The sequence below is a fragment of the Symphalangus syndactylus genome, chromosome 18 (assembly GCF_028878055.3).
Source record: "Symphalangus syndactylus isolate Jambi chromosome 18, NHGRI_mSymSyn1-v2.1_pri, whole genome shotgun sequence".
Lineage (NCBI taxonomy): Eukaryota > Metazoa > Chordata > Mammalia > Primates > Hylobatidae > Symphalangus > Symphalangus syndactylus.
Genome location: NC_072440.2, coordinates 17,124,607 through 17,142,798, shown reverse-complemented (window position 1 = coordinate 17,142,798; position 18,192 = coordinate 17,124,607). Strand labels below are relative to the sequence as shown.

At 47.0% G+C, this 18,192-nt stretch overlaps 1 protein-coding gene across 3 annotated transcripts in view; it reads right to left on the bottom strand.

Moving 5' to 3' along the window:
* The window catches only part of POLDIP3 (DNA polymerase delta interacting protein 3), a 30,908-nt gene that overhangs the window by 3,016 nt on the left and 9,700 nt on the right, over positions 1–18,192 (bottom strand). The window contains exons 1-8 of one of the 3 annotated variants that reach the window (XM_063622988.1): positions 16,705–16,723; positions 15,879–16,269; positions 15,079–15,165; positions 13,003–13,098; positions 9,451–9,630; positions 8,805–8,882; positions 5,251–5,380; positions 773–839 (exon numbers count right to left, since the gene is read on the bottom strand). In XM_063622988.1, coding sequence (XP_063479058.1) covers positions 773–839; positions 5,251–5,380; positions 8,805–8,882; positions 9,451–9,630; positions 13,003–13,098; positions 15,079–15,165; positions 15,879–16,040 — 800 coding nt within the window. In that variant the 5' untranslated portion in view covers positions 16,041–16,269; positions 16,705–16,723. Of the gene's footprint in view, positions 1–772; positions 840–5,250; positions 5,381–8,804; positions 8,883–9,450; positions 9,631–13,002; positions 13,099–15,078; positions 15,166–15,878; positions 16,270–16,704; positions 16,724–18,192 lie in introns of those variants that run through there. The other 2 variants (XM_055252566.2, XM_055252567.2) reach the window with 2 other exon arrangements.

Genomic DNA, 18,192 nt, shown 5'->3' with positions numbered 1-18,192 from the left:
ACCAAAGTCTATTTCAGGCCTGCCCCACACTATCCCACTCACCCTGACAAGTCTAACCTCCTCCCTGGTATCTGCTTCCTTATCTAGAACGTGAAGTCCTCACAGTCTCAACATTTTATGCATCTCAGGCTTCAAAACATCCCTCAGTCCTGGGCCAGGCATGTATATTCAGCTGTGTGTAACAAAAGCCTTCAATGGCTTCCCATTGTACTTAAAGCCAAATCCAGCTGGGCGTGACGGTGTGCGCCTGTAGTCCCAGGTCCTCAGGAGGCTGAGGCAAGAGGGTTGCTTGACCCCAGGAGTTTGGAAACCAACCTGGGCAACACAATGAGACTCTCAAAATAACTGAAAAAACAAAACAAAACAAAAAAACAAACAAACAAAAAACCTCATTGGGGAACAAAATAAGGGGTAGCATCTGGCACTGTCTCCATCACAGCCAATCATGAAGTGGAGTTCTGTGTTCCCGGGATGATGCACACAGCTAGGAGACCCAAGCAGCCTCCCCCTCCACCTTTCACTCAGATGTTTCTAAATCAGAAGGCTGAGAACGAGATCATAATGCTAGCCCCCCTATAGGGTCAACCCCTGGGGAAATGACAAAGCAAACCATTTTGGTCAAGTTTAAGCATTTGAAACGACCAGCTGCCACTAGAACAGAGGAAACGGAATGGGGGGATGAAGGGGAGCTGTGATGCAGGCAGTTTACCCATTAGAATAAAAAGAGATGGACGGAGCTCCCTCTCCCTAGCACCCCGCCTTTGGAACTCACAGCAGGATGGGCTGGTCTGAGGTGATAACATTCCCATTCATGTGAAGGTTGCACTTCATCGGCTGCCCTGAAAAACCAAAGAAAGAAAAAGGCTCTGCTATGAGACCTCAGCTCCTCACACAAGAGGACAAGGGCTGTACCTCCATTATCAATGGTCAAAACACCCACCACTGGCAGTTCCGGCTCCACAGATGGAGATGGGGCTGCTAGGTTCCAGTCAAGCCAAACACTAAGAAAATCCCAGGGCGTGAGGAAACCTCAGCAGTGGAGCACCAAGAGGCAAAGTGGCCACAAACCTTGCTTCATACAGGAAGAGATGAGTGGGAAGTGAGGGAGAAACGAGACTCAATGTGAAGCCATCCAAGTAGTAAGGGAAAACGTTTATGCTATCAAATTCAGTGAAAAGATGATCAAAAGCATTACGTACAGGCTTCTACTCTGTCTACAAACGATGGGAAGACCACACTCCCACTGTATACCAAGCATAAGATGTGTAATGGTAATAGCACAAAAAAGAGGAAGAAGGAACAGGGCCATGTGGGAGTAACATTTCCATATCTTACTCGAGTAAAGTTAGTGCATACATCATTAAAGGAATTAAAATATTAGGAAAAAAATGTGAAAGAAAAGCCACTGAAGAGGAACAAAAAATTAAAATAGGGCCGGGCGCGGTGGCTCACGCCTGTAATCCCAGCCACTTTGAGAGGCCGAGGCGGGTGGATCACGAGGTCAGGAGATCGAGACCATCCTGGCTAACACGGTGAAACCCTGTCTCTACTAAAAATACAAAAAATTAGCTGAGTGTGGTGGTGGGCGCCTGTCGTCCCAGCTACTCAGGAGGCTGAGGCAGGAGAATGGTGTGAACCTGGGAGGTGGAGCTTGCAGTGAGCAGAGACCGCGCCACTGCACTCCAGCCTGGGCAACAGAGAGAGACTACGTCTCAAAAAAAAAAAAAAAGTAAAATGGAAGAAATAAACCTAATTATCAATATTAAATATGAATGCATTAAATAATCCAATCCAAAGACAGATTGTCAGATTGAATTCAAATAAAAAAATAACCAGTAAGATCTAACTATACACTCTCTATAGGTGACATATTTTTCTTTCTTTTTTTTTTTTGAGATGGAGTTTCGCTCTTGTTGCCCAGGCTGGAGTGCAATGGCACCATCTCAGCTCATGGCAACCTCCGCCTCCTGGGTTCAAGCGATTATCCTGCTTCAGCCGCCCAAGTAACTGGGATCACAGGCATGTACCACCACGCCTGGCTAATTTTGTATTTTTAGTGGAGATGGGGTTTCCTCATATTGGTCAAGCTGGTCTCGAACTCCCAATCAGGTGATCCGCCTGGCGGATTACATGCGTGAGCCACTGCGCCCAGCCTAGGAAACACATTTTTACAGTCGATGAGAGAAAAAGATTGAAAGTAAGAGTGGGCCAGGCATGGTGGCTCATGCCTGTAATCCCAGCACTTTGCAAGGCTGAGATGGGCAGATCACTTGAAGCCAGGAGTTTGAGAGCAGCCTGGCCAACATGGCAGAAACCCCATTTCTACTAAAAATACTAAAAATTAGCCGAGTGTGGTGGTGCACACCTGTAGTCTCAGCCACTCAAGAGGCTGAGGCACAAGAATCGCTTGAACCTGGGAGGAAGATGTTGCAGTGAGCCAAGATCACGCCACTGCATTCTAGCCTGGGCGACAGAGCGAGACTCTGTCTCAAAAAAAAAAAAAAAAAAAAAAAAAAAAAAGTGAACAAAGATATATCACTCAAATACCAACCCTAAGAAAGCTGGTCTTTTACTTATTAGCTGTTAGTAATATAAACTGAAATAGACTTTAAAACAACAAAAAAAGTGACTAGAGGTAAAGAGAGATTTAAATTTGAATGAAGGGTCAATTCATCAGGAAGAAAACAATCAAACATATATGCAAGTAACAACAGAACCTCAAATATATAAAATAAAAATACACACAAGTGAAAGGAACAGATAAACAGTAATAAAGATCTCGCCGGGCGTGGTGGCTCACATCTCTAATCCCAGCACTTTGGGAGGCCTAGGTGGACGGATCACTTGAGGTCAGGACTTCAAAACCAGCCTGGCCAACACGAGGTCAGGAAATCAAGACCATCCTGGCTGACACAGTGAAACCTCATCTCTACCAAAAATACAAAAAATTAGCTGGGTGTGACAGTGGGCACCTATAACCCCAGCTACTTGGGAGGCTGAGGCAGGAGAATTGCTTGAACCTGGGAGGCGGAGGTTGCAGTGAGCCGAGATCATGCCACTGCACTCCAGCCTGGGTGACAGAGGGAGACTCCGTCTCAAAAAAAAAAAAAAAAAAAAAAAAAAAAAAAAAAAAAAAAAACAAAACAAACAAAAAAAAACCTCAGTATTTCACTTTCAATACTAGATAGAACCAAGCAGATCAACAATGAAACAGCACTTAAACATTACAAAGCAACAAGCCATAATAGACATGTACAGAACATTCTACCTAATAACAAGAAAATCCCTATTTTCCTTAAACACTCATAGAAGAAAAGAAAATCTGGAAAATTCATGAATATATGGAAATTGAAACAATCCTAAATAACCAATGGGTCAAAGGAGAAATCACAAGGGAAATTAGAAAATAATTCAAGATGAATGAAAATGAAGCCATGATATACCAAAACATGGAATGCAGTTAAAGCAATGCTTAGAATATATAGCTGTAAACGCACATACAGTCATGTACCATTTAACCATGGGAATACATTCCAGAGTGCAGTGGCATGATCACAGCTCACTACAGCCTCAACTTCCCAGGCTCAGGTGATCCTCCCACCTCAGCCTTCCTAGCATCTGGGACTACAGGCACACGCCACCACGCCCAGCTAATTTATTTTTTGAGACAGGGTCTTGCCATATTGCACAGGTTGGTCTCAAGTTTCTAGGCTCAAGCGATCCTCCTGCCTCAGCCTCCCAAAGTGCTGGAATTACAGGCTTGAGCCACCACATCTGGCTGTACGGCATGTTATTCTACTGAGTACAGTAGGCAACTGTATTTGTACATCTAAACATAGAAAAAATACAGTAAAAATATGGTATTATAATGTTATAGGCCTACTGTCATATATGTGGTCTGCTGTTAACCAAAAAGTCCTTATACTGCATATGAATACATTAAAAAGCAGAAGTAAAAAAACCTACAGAATGAGAGAAAATATTGGTAAATCACTTATCTGATGAGGGACTTAAGAATACGTAAAGTACTTTTACAACTCAATAATAAAAAAGAACCTAATTAAAAAGCAGACGAAGATTCTGTACAGGCATTTCTCCAAAGATAGCTGGGCACAGTGGCTCATGCCTATAATCCTAGCACTTTGGGAGGCCGAGGTGGGCAGATCATCTGAGGTCAGGAGTTTGAGACCAGCCTGGCCAACATGGTGAAACCTTATCTCTACTAAAAATACAAAAAAATTAGCTGGGCGTGGTGGCACGCTCCTGTGGTCCCAGCTACTTGGGAGGCTGAGGCAGGAATACCACTTGAACCGGGGAGGTGGAAGTTGCAGTGAGCTGAGATCACGCCACTGCACCCCAGCCTGGGCAACAGAGGGAAACTCAAAAAAAAAAAAAAAAAAAAAAAAAAGAAAAAGGAAAATAAGTATCTTTCCACATCCAAACATATGACAAAAAATAAGAAAAAACAAAAAAAAGAACAGAAATTTAAAATTCAAAATAAAAATAATTTTTTTTAATGACATACAAATGGCCAATAAGCACATGAAAAGGTGCTCAACATCATTAGCCATGGGGAAATGCAAATCAGAACTCCACTGACTCACCCAGGGGAGTTCACCCAGGTGCCAAGATTTAGCCAAGGCTCCAGGTCTTTTATTTGTAATTTTTTTATTGTTGTATTGTTTTATTAGTCTCTGCTTCTCCACTTCTAGCACAGGGCCTTGGTCCACAGTAGGCACTCAATACATACTGAAAGAACAAATGAGTGGAAAAGGAGCATGGCAGACAGAATTCTTCTCTACAGGCTATCTGGAGATGAAAAATATGAACCTCAAGTCAATAAAGTCTGTTGTTTACCCACCAGGAGCAGCTCTCACCCAGGTGCCAGCATTCAGACAAAACTCCAGGGCTTGGAAGAACTTCTGCCCTAGCACTAAGCAGATCAACATCTGGGAGGCAACAGCTGTGCCTCTTGGCTTCCCTGGCAAGACCCCTTAAGAGAACCATCCATGGAGAAATGCTGTTTTCCTTTTTGCTGGGCTCAAAAGCCTAAGGGCTGGGTGAAAATCCAGGGCCCTGTGTAACCCACAGCTCAGGACTACTCAGAGACTGCATAGCAGTTCCTGGTGCAGACGAGGCCCCAGAGATAGGTTCCACCCATCTCAGAGAGACTTCCCCTGGAAGGCCTGCTACCTGACAGCAAGTAGAGATGAGTGGGAGGGTCAGGGGACTGCTTTCTCCCTAACTTACCGTCCAGACACCGGTTGTTGTACTTCTTATATGCGGTGATGGCATCATCCTTTTTCACAAACACCACCTCTGCTACCCCAGGATGGACCAGTCGAGCTCGCTTGAGGGCCCCACACACACAGAAAAGCTCCTGCACACAACAAGAGGGGTTGGGATTGGGGAAGGATTTCTCACCACCTGCCACTCACACACTCTGAAGGCCCTGGGGTGTGGTGGCTCTGCTGCAGCTAAATACACCCCTGTGCCTGAGACTGCAGGGAGGCTCCACGTTGGGTGGTGCTCTTGAGACATCCACAGGCCTCAACACAGCACCAGATGAGGTCAGCAGTGGGAAAGGGGCTGGGCTTACAAGCCTTGGATCACCTGGGATCTCCCAGCAAGCCACCACCAAAGTCTTCAGTGCCCACCTCAACAGGGATAAAACAGTTATGAAAAGTTTCTCAGAGAGCCCTGTCATTAGAATACATGTATACAGAGAAAGACAGCTGCTAATTTGTCACCTGAGAATCTGTTAGAAATACAAATTCTGGAGTTCTACCCAGAGTCCCAGTTTGGCTGGACTAAAGGGTTTCCCTGGACATGAGACTTTGAGTGATGAAACCAGGAGAGTCCCTAGAAAAACAGGGACAGTTGGTCACTCTAAGTCAGACCTGAGTTTGATCCCCCAGGCTCTGCTTCCTATCTGCTATGAGACGTCTAGCAAGTTACTTAACTTCTCTGAGCCTGTTTCCTCCTCTGAAAATAAAAAGGACTAGCTTACTTCCCAGGGTTACAGGAAAGCTCAACTGAGATAATTCTTAAGGCAGTGCTTTGCACACATCATTGACTCCGATCCCCACCTCATTTTACAGACAAGACGACTAAGGCCAGAGAGGGAGCAAAATGTGAAGATGGACAGAGGCTGACTAGCACTCACGCCATTTCTTCACCTGCAACTGCCTTCACAAGGTTGCTGTGAGGGCCAAAGGTTTATGAAAAGGTCCTTGACATGATTTGTTTTTAATGGTAAATATCAAAACAAGATGCCCCTCTGCACCTGCGGAAGACTGGTTCCAAAACCGCTCGCAGATACTAAAATCTGTAGATGCTCAAGTCCCTGCTATAAAATGCTGTAGTATTTACATATAACCTATGCACATCATCCACTACACTTTAAATCATCTCTAGATTACTTATAATACCGAATACAATGTAAATGCTATATAAATAGTTATACTGTATTTCTAAAATTTGTATTATTTCTCATCATACTGTTATTTTTTAAATTTTGAGTATTTTCATTCAGTGGTGGGCTAAATCCACAGATGCAGAACCGACAGATATGGAGGGCCAACTATAAATAGTAGGTGTAATTCCATTTTTATTACCATTGTCCTTTTAACATTGCTTATTTGGGTAGAAGAGAAGCGAGGGTGATTATTACTGGCAATTTCCCCTGAGCACTGATCATGACTGGTGTTTACTTTTCCACCATTATGTATCTTCCAAGAGTCTGCCTAAAGTGACTGGCACACAGCAAGTACTCAGTAAATGGCAGTTGTTATTACGCTTATTAACAGCTTTAATTCTTTTCTTTTTTTGAGACAGTCTCCCTCTGTCACCCAGGCTGGAGTGCAATGGCGTGACCTTGGCTCTCTGCAACCTCCACCTCCCAGGTTCTAAGTGATTCTACTGCCTCAGTGTCCTGAGTAGCTGGGACTATAGGCATGCGCCACCACGCCTGGCGAATTTTTCTATTTTTAGTAGAGATGGGGTTTTGCCATGTTGGCCAGGCTGGTCTTGAACTCCTGACCTCAGGTGATCCACCAGCCTCGGTCTCCCAAAGTGCTGGGATTACAGGCGTGAGCCACTGCACCCGGCAATCAGCTTTAATTCTTAATGACTTGTCAAGTATTACACAAAATAGGCTACAATTTCCATCCTCATGTGTACCATTCACAGCACTGTCCCTGCTAAAGGAGAAGGGCATACGAGTGACCCATCTCACAGCATGTTTGTGTTTCACAATTAAGATTTAACCTCAGCTGGGCGCAGTGGCTCACACCTGTAATACCAGCACTTTGGGCAGCCAAGGCAGGCAGATCATGAGGTCAGGGGTTCAAGACCAACATGGCCAACATGGTGAAACCCCGTCTCTACTGAAAAATACAAAAATTAGCCAGGTGTGGTGGCACACGCCTGTAATTCCAGCTACCAGGGAGGCTGAGGCATAAGAATCGCTTGAACCCAGGAGGCGGAAGTTGCAGTGAGCCAAGATCGTACCACTGCACTCCAGCCTGGGCGACAGAGCAAGACTCCATCTTAAAAAAAAAAAATCGAGGCAGTTGGCTCATGTGAGGTCAGGAGTTCGAGACCAGCCTGGCCAACATGGTGAAACCCTGTCTCTACTGAAATTAGCCAGGCGTAATGGCAGGCACCTCTAATCCCAGCTACTCGGGAGGCTGAGGCAGGAGAATTGCTAGAGTCTGGGAGGCAGCGGTTGCAGTGAACCGAGATCACACTACTACACTCTAGCTTGGGTGACAGAGTGAGACTCCATCTCAAAAACAAAACAAAACAAAGAGATTTAACAAATGTAGTGACCAGTGCAGTCTGCTAGTCTGGGACTCAACTGCAGGGAGAGGCTGGATTCTCCAAACGTATTCATTTTGTGATCTGACAGTTCAAAGGATGTCTGGATTTCTAAACTAATGGCTCTTTTGGGTGCCTGAATGAAAATGATGTTGAAAAGTCCTAGTTGCATCCAGAACCCCACTCACAGGCATTTGACAGGTTTTGCCCATGACTGCCATGGGTGGGACAGGATGGACCAGGAAGGTGGATACCACCAATCCATCTCACTTCTTTCACTTTGGAATCATCTTGTAATACCTCTAAAGGACAAAGGAAAACACAACTACTGGATACTGCCCAGTGGGACTAAAGGATCCCATTTAGGACCCATTATAGCATAGATATCCCCTGACTCTGAGACTCAGGCCAGGCACCTGGCCTTGGTTAGAAGCTGTGCAGAAGAGTGAAGCAGCTGGGCTGACTGCTATTGTTTGAAAGGTCCGATTCCAGAGGTGGCCCTTGGCTGGCATCTGGGAACTCGGATCTCAGGAGGGCTCCTGCCACCCCACAGTTCACTGTGCCTGGACTGTGCAAACAACATGGTTTCTACTCAACAGCTGCTTTCCCTCTGGGTGTCTGGAATTTTGGTACATGCTACATAGAAAATGCCGAAGTGACCAGTCCCCAGTAAAACCTTTGGGTAGTGAGTCTTTAATGAGCTTCCCTGGTGTCACATGTGTTGTCACAACTTGGTGCGAGTTGCGCCCAGCATCCTGTGCAACTCTGCTGGGAGGGGCCTCTGGAGGCTTGTGCCTCGTTTCCCCCCGACTTCACCCCATGAGCCATTTGCTCTGCATCCTTTTGCTGTCATTACTCTCAGCCCTGAGCGTGACATGAGTCTGGTGAGTCCTAGCAGTCATCAAACCTGAGGGTGGGTCTTAAGAGACCTTTGCCACAGAGGCGGTTTGAGATTTAAATGTTTGGTAGGTCACAGTACTTACAACAATGTCCTCCTCAGTGACTCGAGGGTGCAGATTATTCACAGTCATCTTGGTGCCTTCCAATGGGCTGAGAACAGGCTGCCACACAGACAGGAGTGTTACCACAAGCCAGATAGCTGATAAGCATTCCCACAACAGAAATTCCTCCAGGCACGTGACTAGGAAGGCCTAGAGGAAAGCTCCATGGAGAGTTACCACAACTGGGCCCCCTGAACTTCAGTGTCCACTACACCCCCCACCACTCTATGCTAAAAGCATGGACCCTCTCCCATCTCCCAAATACGCAAGCCTCTCAGGCCCTGAGCCTCTACCTGGAAGGCTACTCATGCTTCCAGACCCACTCAGCTAAAAGGGCCCTTCTTCCCAGACTTCTCAACTGGAATGAGATAATCTGTCCTCAGCCCTCCTAACAGCTTTCTTCTGGGAGAGTCTAACATATCACCAGATATCGCAATCTCTCAGCAGGTCTGCTGTCCCCACTAGCCTGCAAGGTCTTTGAGGGTGAGAGTCCCTAGGTCTTGGTTTGCTCATCTGTAGAATGGGGGTGGCAATGCCCACCTCACAAAGGCGTGGGGAACACAATGAGATACATATAAGCATACAGCCCTCCTGACCCCAACTGCTGTGGTCACCACCGTCACCTCACCTCAGCAGGTGGCAGCTCTTTGGGGGGTTCTTCCTTGTTCACCAGTGTCCGGGACATGTTGGTCAAGGCTTTTGTTCGAATAGAGGAAGGGAGAGCAGGAGCTGTGTATGCATCATTCTGAACCACTTTGGTGAGAGGGAGGGCCTTGGACATGGAAAGCTTGGAACTGCTTAGCCCAGCCTAAACGAAGAGACAGAAAAGAATCTGAGAAGCCAGACCTGGAATGTTCTAAAGAAGCCCCAAGAGGTTGACAACTTGCTGAGAGGATGAACCCTCGATGCCTCCCAGCTCTCCAATTCTATTAGAGGTCTGGAGCCAAAAAAGCTGCCGGCTGCCAGTGACATCCCATAGGGAAGGGGCAGGGGGAGAGAAAAACACACAGCCTGAGCGCGCACTCACAGAAGCCACTCCCCACAGTGCTAGAAGCTCTTGGCAGGAAGCTTCCACACAGCCCTAACCTGGAAAATTACCCAGGAGCCACAGGCTCACCCACACCACTTAGACTTTCTAAAAATTCTACAATATGAGGCTGGTCAGAAGGCCAAAAGCTTGGCCAGGCATAGTGGATCACATCTGCCATCCCACCACTTTGGGAGGCTGAGGTGAGAGGACTGCTTGAGGCCAGGAGTTCAAGACCAACCTGGGCAACACAGTGAGACCTCATCTCTACAAAAAATGTAAAAGAGCTGCTCTGCCTATGGAGTAGCCATTCTTTTATTCCTTTGTTTTCTTAATAAAGCTGCTTTTGCTTACCAAAAAAAACCAAAAAAAAAAAAATTAAAAGGCCAAAAGCTTGAGGCCAAGTTCATTCCCAGATATGCTTCTATCACAATGTGCTGATCACCACTCTTAAGAAGGGCCAGAATTCAGTTTTTTGGTTCCTCTTCTGGCCATCCAGAGGAACCACACACAGCCTCGGCCTCATCAGCTCCCAGACTGTCAGGGACACTCGGGCATTTGGCAGTGCAGATCACCAAAAACAGCCCCTCCCATCCGGATGTGGTCCCTTGGAAACAAAACTCCCCTGTATTAATGTATCTGAGGAAAAAGGTGCATAAAGCAGAAGTGACGGGGGCCCTGCTGATTTAGGGCAGTGTTTACAGGCACTGGCCCAGGAAGAAAGGAGGAACGCAGCAGCCAGAGAGGCACATCAGAGCATGGGCAGGGGCAATTCACCATGCTTCTCCAAGTCTGGGTGAAGCAGCATCATTCCCATGCTGAATTCCACATTCCTCACATGGAATTCTGAGTCTCTAGAGCCCGGACAGCACAGTGACCACACACAGGGCCCTGAGAGTGAGACTGCTCAGGCTCCATTCCTAGATCCACTGCTTCTCATCAGCTGGGTGATGTTGAACAGGCTTATTTCACCTCTCCACGCCTGTTCCTCATCCATAAACGAGGGTAATCAACAGCACCCATCTCACAGGGTACAAAACGCATTAGTATAAATATGGCATTTATTCAATTAGGGTATCAAATAGGGATAGAGACTCACTGAGCAAGCTGATAGTTCCCTTGATAGCAGACTTGAGCAGTCTAATTACTGGAAAGGCCTGGTCCCTTTGTAAAGAAACAAACTGGCATCATTCAGCTTCACGACCTATCTCTTTTTTTTTTTTTTTTTGAGACGGAGTTTCGCCCTGTCACCCAGGCTGGAGTGCAGTGGTGCAGTCTCGGCTCACTGCATCCTCCACCTTAGGGTTCAAACAATTCTCCTGCCTCAGCCTCCCAAGCAGCTGGGATTACAGGCACGTGCCATCATGCCCAGCTAATTTTTGTATTTTTAGTAGAGACGGGGTTTCACAATGTTGCCAAGCTGGTCTCCAACTCCTGACCTCAGGTAATCTGCCCACCTCAGCCTCCCAGAGTGCTGGGATTACAGGCGTGAGCCACTATGCCGAGCCAGCTTCACGTTTTTTTTTTTTTTTTTTTTTTTTTTTTTTGAGATGGAGTCTCACTCTGTCACCCAGGCTGGAGTGCAGTGGTGCAATCTTGGCTCACTGCAAGCTCTGCCTCCCAGGTTCACACCATTCTCCTGCCTCAGCCTCCCGAGTAGCTGTGCCCGCCACCACACCCCGGATAATTTTTTTTTTTTTTTTTTTTGAGACAGAGTCTCACTCTGTTGCCCAGGCTAGAGTGCAGTGGCGCCTCTCGGCTCACTGCAAGCTCTGCCTCTTGGGTTTATGCCATTCTCCTGCCTCAGCCTCCAGAGTAGCTGGGACTACAGGCACACACCACCACGCCTGGCTAATTTTTTTGTATTTTTAGTAGAGACGGGGTTTCACCGTGTTTGCCAGGATGGTCTCGATCTCCTGACTTCGTGATCCGCCCACCTCAGCCTCCGAAAGAAAGTGCTGGGATTACAGGCATGAGCCACCACGTCCAAACTTTTTTGTATTTTTTAGTAGAGACGGGGTTTCAGCGTGTTAGCCAGGATGGTCTCCATCTCCTGACCGTGTGATCTGCCTGCCTCTGCCACCCAAAGTGTTGGGATTACAGGCGTGAGCCACCGCACCTGGCCCACGTTTCTCTTACTAACCAGGAGGCTGGTCCACATACTCAGGACAGTAACCAAAACTGAGTCTTTGAGCGTCTGAAGGAAAAACAAAGGAGGTGCCTGCCACAAGGACCCACCTGGGCAGCCCACTGGCCTCCCTGTCTGACACTTGGCTGTACCACTGAGCTGAGCAGCATGGACCTCCCTGATGCTCCCAGATGTTGTTTTCTTTCTTTCTCTGCATGATGTCTGATCAACACTCTAGCCTAGCAAGCCTTCCCTGCATGCAGGCTGCACCTGGTAGAGCCCACAGATCAGGTGAGATGTATTCCTGCTAATGTCAACCAAAGGAATCCAGACTCCAAGAGCAGCGCGCCAGAGCTGCTGACCACAGAGGGTTACAAACCATGCAGAATGGCCAGCCACCAAGGAAAGAACACAGACTCCCCACTGTGGGATCACTCACATTTTCCCTATAGTGTCTCAAACACAGCACCTAGGAGCTGCAGCCCTGCACTTCACTTGCTGTGGGACCTTGAACAAATCAGAAGGCACCCCAGTGTCTCAGCATTTATAAAACTAAGGGATTGGACTAGTTCCAGCTCTGAAAATCTTATGGCCCAAACAAAGAAATATTTCTGCATTGAAAGGCTCTATTCATGCCGCGCGCAGTGACTTACGCCTGTAATCCCAGCACCTTGGGAGGCCGAGGCGTACGGATCACCTGAGGTCAGGAGTTTGAGACCAGCCTGGCCAACATGGTGAAACCTCATCTCTACTAAAAATACAAAAATTAGCCGGGTGTGGTGGCAGGTGCCTGTAATCCCAGCTACTAGGGAGGTTGAGGCAGGAGAATAGCTTGAACCCAGGAGACGGAGGTTGCAGTGAGCCAAGATTGCACCATGGCACTCCAGCAGCCTAGGGGAAAAGAGCGAGACTTCGTCTCAAAAAAAAAAAAAAAAAAAAAAACAAAAACAACAGGCTCTATTCAACACAACCTCTCCCACCTGCCTGATCAGACACACAGTGTAAGAAAACATGAAATGCCATACCATGTGGTGGAGAAAGCCGCCTGAAGCTGCCAACTTCATCTGTTTAGTAGGAATGGAAGCTATACCATCATCATCTTCATCCAGGTCATATAAATTCTGAGAATATAACATAAAGAAATATAAGCAAATGTGGCATCTGGGCCCTCAACAGACATCTGGAACAGGAATGGCAAGGAAATGGCTGCTAGTGAAAGAAAGGGACCAAGGAGAAGTGGGCACAGGGGTGATGGTGCCTGGAAAGACTGGGGCCCAAGTCTTCACAGGCTAACTCCCTGTCAACAAGGGCCCAGTGAAGGTCCTACAACTTCCAGATACATCAGAAGTCCCTTTTTCCCAGTGGGCAGTATCTACCAAGAGTCCCTAAAATGTTTCTTTATATCCTTTGGCTTGGAAAGTCCATCCTTGTTAATATGACCTACAGAAATAAATCCAAACCCTAGAAAGAGCTTTATTTACAAAGATGTTCATAGCAGAAGGATTTCTAACAGTGAAAATGACAGGAAAATGGTTTAAATAAAACTAGAATGCCAACTATATGGATTTTGCAGTTACTAAAACATGTACAGTAAATGTGAAATGTCACAGAGAAACGCTTGAGTTACAAAGTGAAAAAAGAATGATACAAAATTGGATAAGAATATAACCATGGCTGGGCTCAGTGGCTCATGCCTCTCATCCCAGCACTTTGGGAGGCCGAGTAGGGCGGATTACGAGGTCTGGAGATTGAGATCATCCTGGCTAACATGGTGAAACCCCATCTCTACGAAAAATACAAACAATGAGTCAGGCATGGTGGCACGCGCCTGTAGTCCCAGCTACTCGGGAGGCTGAGGCAGGAGAATGGTGTGAACCCGGGAGGCAGAGCTTGCAGTGAGCCGAGATCGCGCCACTGCACTCCAGTCTGAGTGACAGAGCGAGACTTGGTCTCAAAAAAAAAAGAAGAATATATAACCACAACCACAACTATAAGTAAAACACAAAAAACAGACTGGGGCTGGGCACAGTGGCTCACGCCTATAATCCCAGCACTTTGGGAGGCCAAGGTGGGCGAATTACCTGAGGTCAGGAGTTCGAGATCAGCCTGACCAACATGGAGAAACACCGTCTCTACTATAAATACAAAATTAGCCAGGCGTGGTGACTCATACCTGTAATCCCAGCTACTTGGGAGGCCGAGGCAGGAGGATCCATTGAACCCAGGAGTTCGAGACCAGCCTGGGCAAAACGTGACAAGACTCCATCTCTATAAAAATTAGCAAGATGTGGTGGTATGCACCTGTGATCCCAGCTACTCAGGAGGCTGAGGTGTGAGGATCATTTGAGCCCAGAAACACAAGGCTGCAGTGAGCCATGACTGCACCACTGCATTCCAGCCTGGGGGACAGAGTGAGACCCTGTCTCAAAAAAAAAGAAGCTATGGCAAAATTTCAACAGTGATTGGCTTTGGAGAATAGGAACTTGAGGGACTTTTTGGCAAGTTTTCTGTATTAAGCACATAGAACTTTTATTAAAAAAATTAAAACAAACAAACAAAAATTTTTTTAGCCTCTCTGCCCCCTATGCCTCCCTTCCTCTATTAAGAAGTTTCTTCTTGGCTGGGTGCGGGTGGCTCACGCCTGTAATCCCAGCACTTTGGGAGGCTGAGGCGGGCAGATCACGAGGTCAAGAAATCAAGACCATCCTAGCCAACATGGTGAAACCCCATTTCTACTAAAAATACAAAAATTAGCTGGGTGTGGTGGTATGCGCCTGCAGTCCCAGATACTCAGGAGGCTGAGGCAGGAGAATCACTTGAACCTGGGAGGCAGAGGTTGCAGTGAGCCAAGATCGTGCCACTGCACTCCAGCCTAGCGACAGAGCGAGACTCCGTCTCAAAAAAAAAAAAAAAAAAATTTCTTCTTTAAACTCAAATTGCAAAAAGTTTGCTGTAACCCTGCCTCCAATACTACCAACTGGGAACCTTGGGAACAAGCCTCAGTCCATCCACCCAAGTAGGCCTCATCAAAACACGTGCACACCTACATGTTCAAGATGTACACACACATTCTCTCTCTCTCTCTCTCTCACTCACTCTACCTGTTTGGCCTGGTGGTTATTGACAACATTGATTCTCATTCCAGCAGGATGGGGATGAAGTGGTGCCATGGCTTTCTGCTGTGGAACCTGGAAACACTCAGTAGTCAGAATCCACCCCCACAGGGTCCACATGCATTCTCTAGAAGAAGGGGGTTACTGAACTTGATACATGGTGGGCATGCAGCTTTGGTCTTTGGTAAAAGGCACTACAGAGGGCCTCATCCCCCACAGTAGGAAGTAACAGAAGAATCATCAATCCAGAGACCATGCCGGTAACGCACACGTAGGGCTTAATGGACTTGGCTCAGTAAATGTTTGCTGTGGCCGCTGCTGTTCCTATTACCAAAGCTGCTATGAAGGTTAAATGACATTGTTTCCTTTCCCTCTGTGGTGGCAGCTGTGAAGGGTGGCCAGGGCCCTGGACTAGGGGCCAAATCCCACTGGGCCTGGGGGTGGAGTGAGGACTGTAAGGTCATACATGTTAAGTGCTTGCCACATAGCATGTGCTCAATAAATCTTTTGTCCTTTCCTCTCTCTTTCTTCCACAAGTATCTCACCTGGGAAAGTCACTAAATTTCTATGGGCCTCCTCTTTCTTTTATATAGAACTGAGATAATATCTTTCCTTCCTTGTATAGTTCCTTGGCTATAACGTACTTAAAGCCTCTGTAAGGAGCAAAGTGCGTATTATACCAGCACTTGAGAGGATAGTATTTTTGCCCAATCATTCCTGGCACCTTGCCTCTAAATCTACCTTTGTTACTAGCTTTCTAGGAATTCATGACAAAAGCCACAAGTTACCTGGATGGTTTTGGTGAGCTTCAGAGCAGGGGTCACCGTCCCAATGGGTGGGTTTATGAATGCAGCAGGGGAACTCCTCTTCAAGCTGATCTTCTCCCGGGCATCAGCGACCTGGCGGGGCTTCTGGGGCACCGTGGTCTGCTGCTTGCGAGAGTTCAACATCTCTCTGGCATCCTGCACTTTCCCTTTGATTCGAAATCGGGCATCTTTCTGCAAAAGCTTCTCCCGGGCATCCTTGACTCCCAGTTTGAGCCGGGCATCTGAGAGGCCAATCTTCTGCCGGGCATCAAATCTCTGCTGGAAGGTGGCTGTGCGTGTTGACTGGCTGAGAAGGCCTTGCTGGATCCCAACTCGAGATCGGACACCTCCAACTCCCAGTCTGGCATTAAGACTGTAAATATAAATTGCAGTCAATATTAAGTTGATCTGGATATCGACAGCAGTCTATGAAAGTGGAACTGTGGTAACACTGGGGACAGAGGAGGCCCTGGAGAATCAGAAAGCGGCTCCTTGCCTGTGCCTGAGTAAACAATTATGCCTACATGATGACTCCTTTCCTGGTTTCATGATAGCTTTTAACTTTGCATTTTAAGCAAAATTAAGAGAGAGGAGCTGGCAAGTTTTATCCCTAGTTAAGACTGTTTTGCTTCCTAGACCACGTGTCTTGAGACACCAACATGGATGATAACTTCCCAACAATGCCAGTCAAATAAAATAAACATCCACCAAATCTAATCCCACTCATCTGAGGAGTAACTTTAGTTTCCAAGGCCCACCCCCATCCATGTTCTCAGTCAGCCCTCTCAGCACCCTGAGAAGTACTTACTATGCCCACTTTACAGTGGGAGAAGCAGGTTTGCAGAGGCTCAATGACTAACCAAGAGTGTCTCTAAGGAAGGCAGACACCATCTACTGGGCTAAGACCAAGAGAGCAAACATATGGGTCTGGCTTAGAGCTAGAGGAAAACAGAAAACACAAAGACTTGGTAGGAAAGAAAGAAAAAGTTGCAACAGCAAAAATATCAAATACAGAAACCACTGAAATTGGAAACGATCAGGTATAGGGTTCACTCTTTGGGTAATGGGTACACTAGAAGCCTAATCCTCACCAGTATGCAATATAATCCATGGAACAAACATGTACACGTATCCTCTGAATTTAAAATAAAAATTTTTTTTTAATTGGAAATGAATGAAACTCCATAAACAGGCCCCGGTCTCTTTCTTGGGTTCCTCTGTTGGCCTACAGTGGCTTGAAAGTGAACAGAAGACCCTCCTGAGCACAGCGCTGGAGATCCTCCCCAAGGTCTTTGGGCTTCTTCTGTCGCCTCCCACCCTCAGGCCTCTCTACAACAGCTACCCTCAACGGCCACTCATGTGGCAGACGCTCCGCCTGCGGACTCCTATGTCAAGGGGTGCTCTTTGAGAAACCCTCCTGGATTTCTCCAGGCCAACTCTCCTCTGTGCCTATTATTACACCTGCTTGTTTCCTTTTTTCTCTCCCTGCCCTGGGTGGGGCTGGGGGAGGACAGTAGGATTCAGTCCTTTTGCAGGGCTCAGCACCTCCTAAGCAGCATCGAGCCCTGGCTGAGTGTCAGAAACTCCTGTGGAGCTTCTTAAATACAGAGCTGTCCAGATCCCACCCTAGATACTGAATCCAAAATCTGGGGAGAGGCCTGGCCATCTGCATTTTTAACTCCATGGGTGATTCTGGAGAAGAGCCATGTTGAGGATCTCTGACCTGCTGTTAGAGGGTAAACTCTGCTGCATAAACGAGTTCCTGTACTGCCTCCCACTTCACTGCCTGGACCTCCCAGGAGGCATCTCTCATACTGGGTCAGTCACTGGCACTCTCCCACTGCTGCATTCAAGTGGCTGGAGTGAGATTGGCTGTCAGTTCCTCTGCTAATAAATACCAGAAGTGCAGCCAAAGGTGAGTCTACCTGGTACCAATAAAAGCAAACCTGGACCTTCATCTTGTTATCCCTCAAATAATGGAAAAACACCGGCTGGCTCCAATATGCCAGTACCAAACCTAAGGCGGTAATACACACTGAACCTCTGTGTCCCCCAAAATTCCTCTGTTGAAACCTAATCTGCAATGTGATAGTGGTAGGAGGTAGTGGCCTTTGGGAAGTGATTAAGTCATCAGGACAGAGACTTCGTGAACGGGATTAGTACCCTTTATAAGGAAGAAGACCCAGAAGGCTCCCGGCCCCTTCCACCATGTGCGGACTCAGCAAAAAGACCATCTAGAACCAGGATGCAGGCAGGCCCTCATCAGACATGGAATCTGCCCGCATCCTGATCCTGG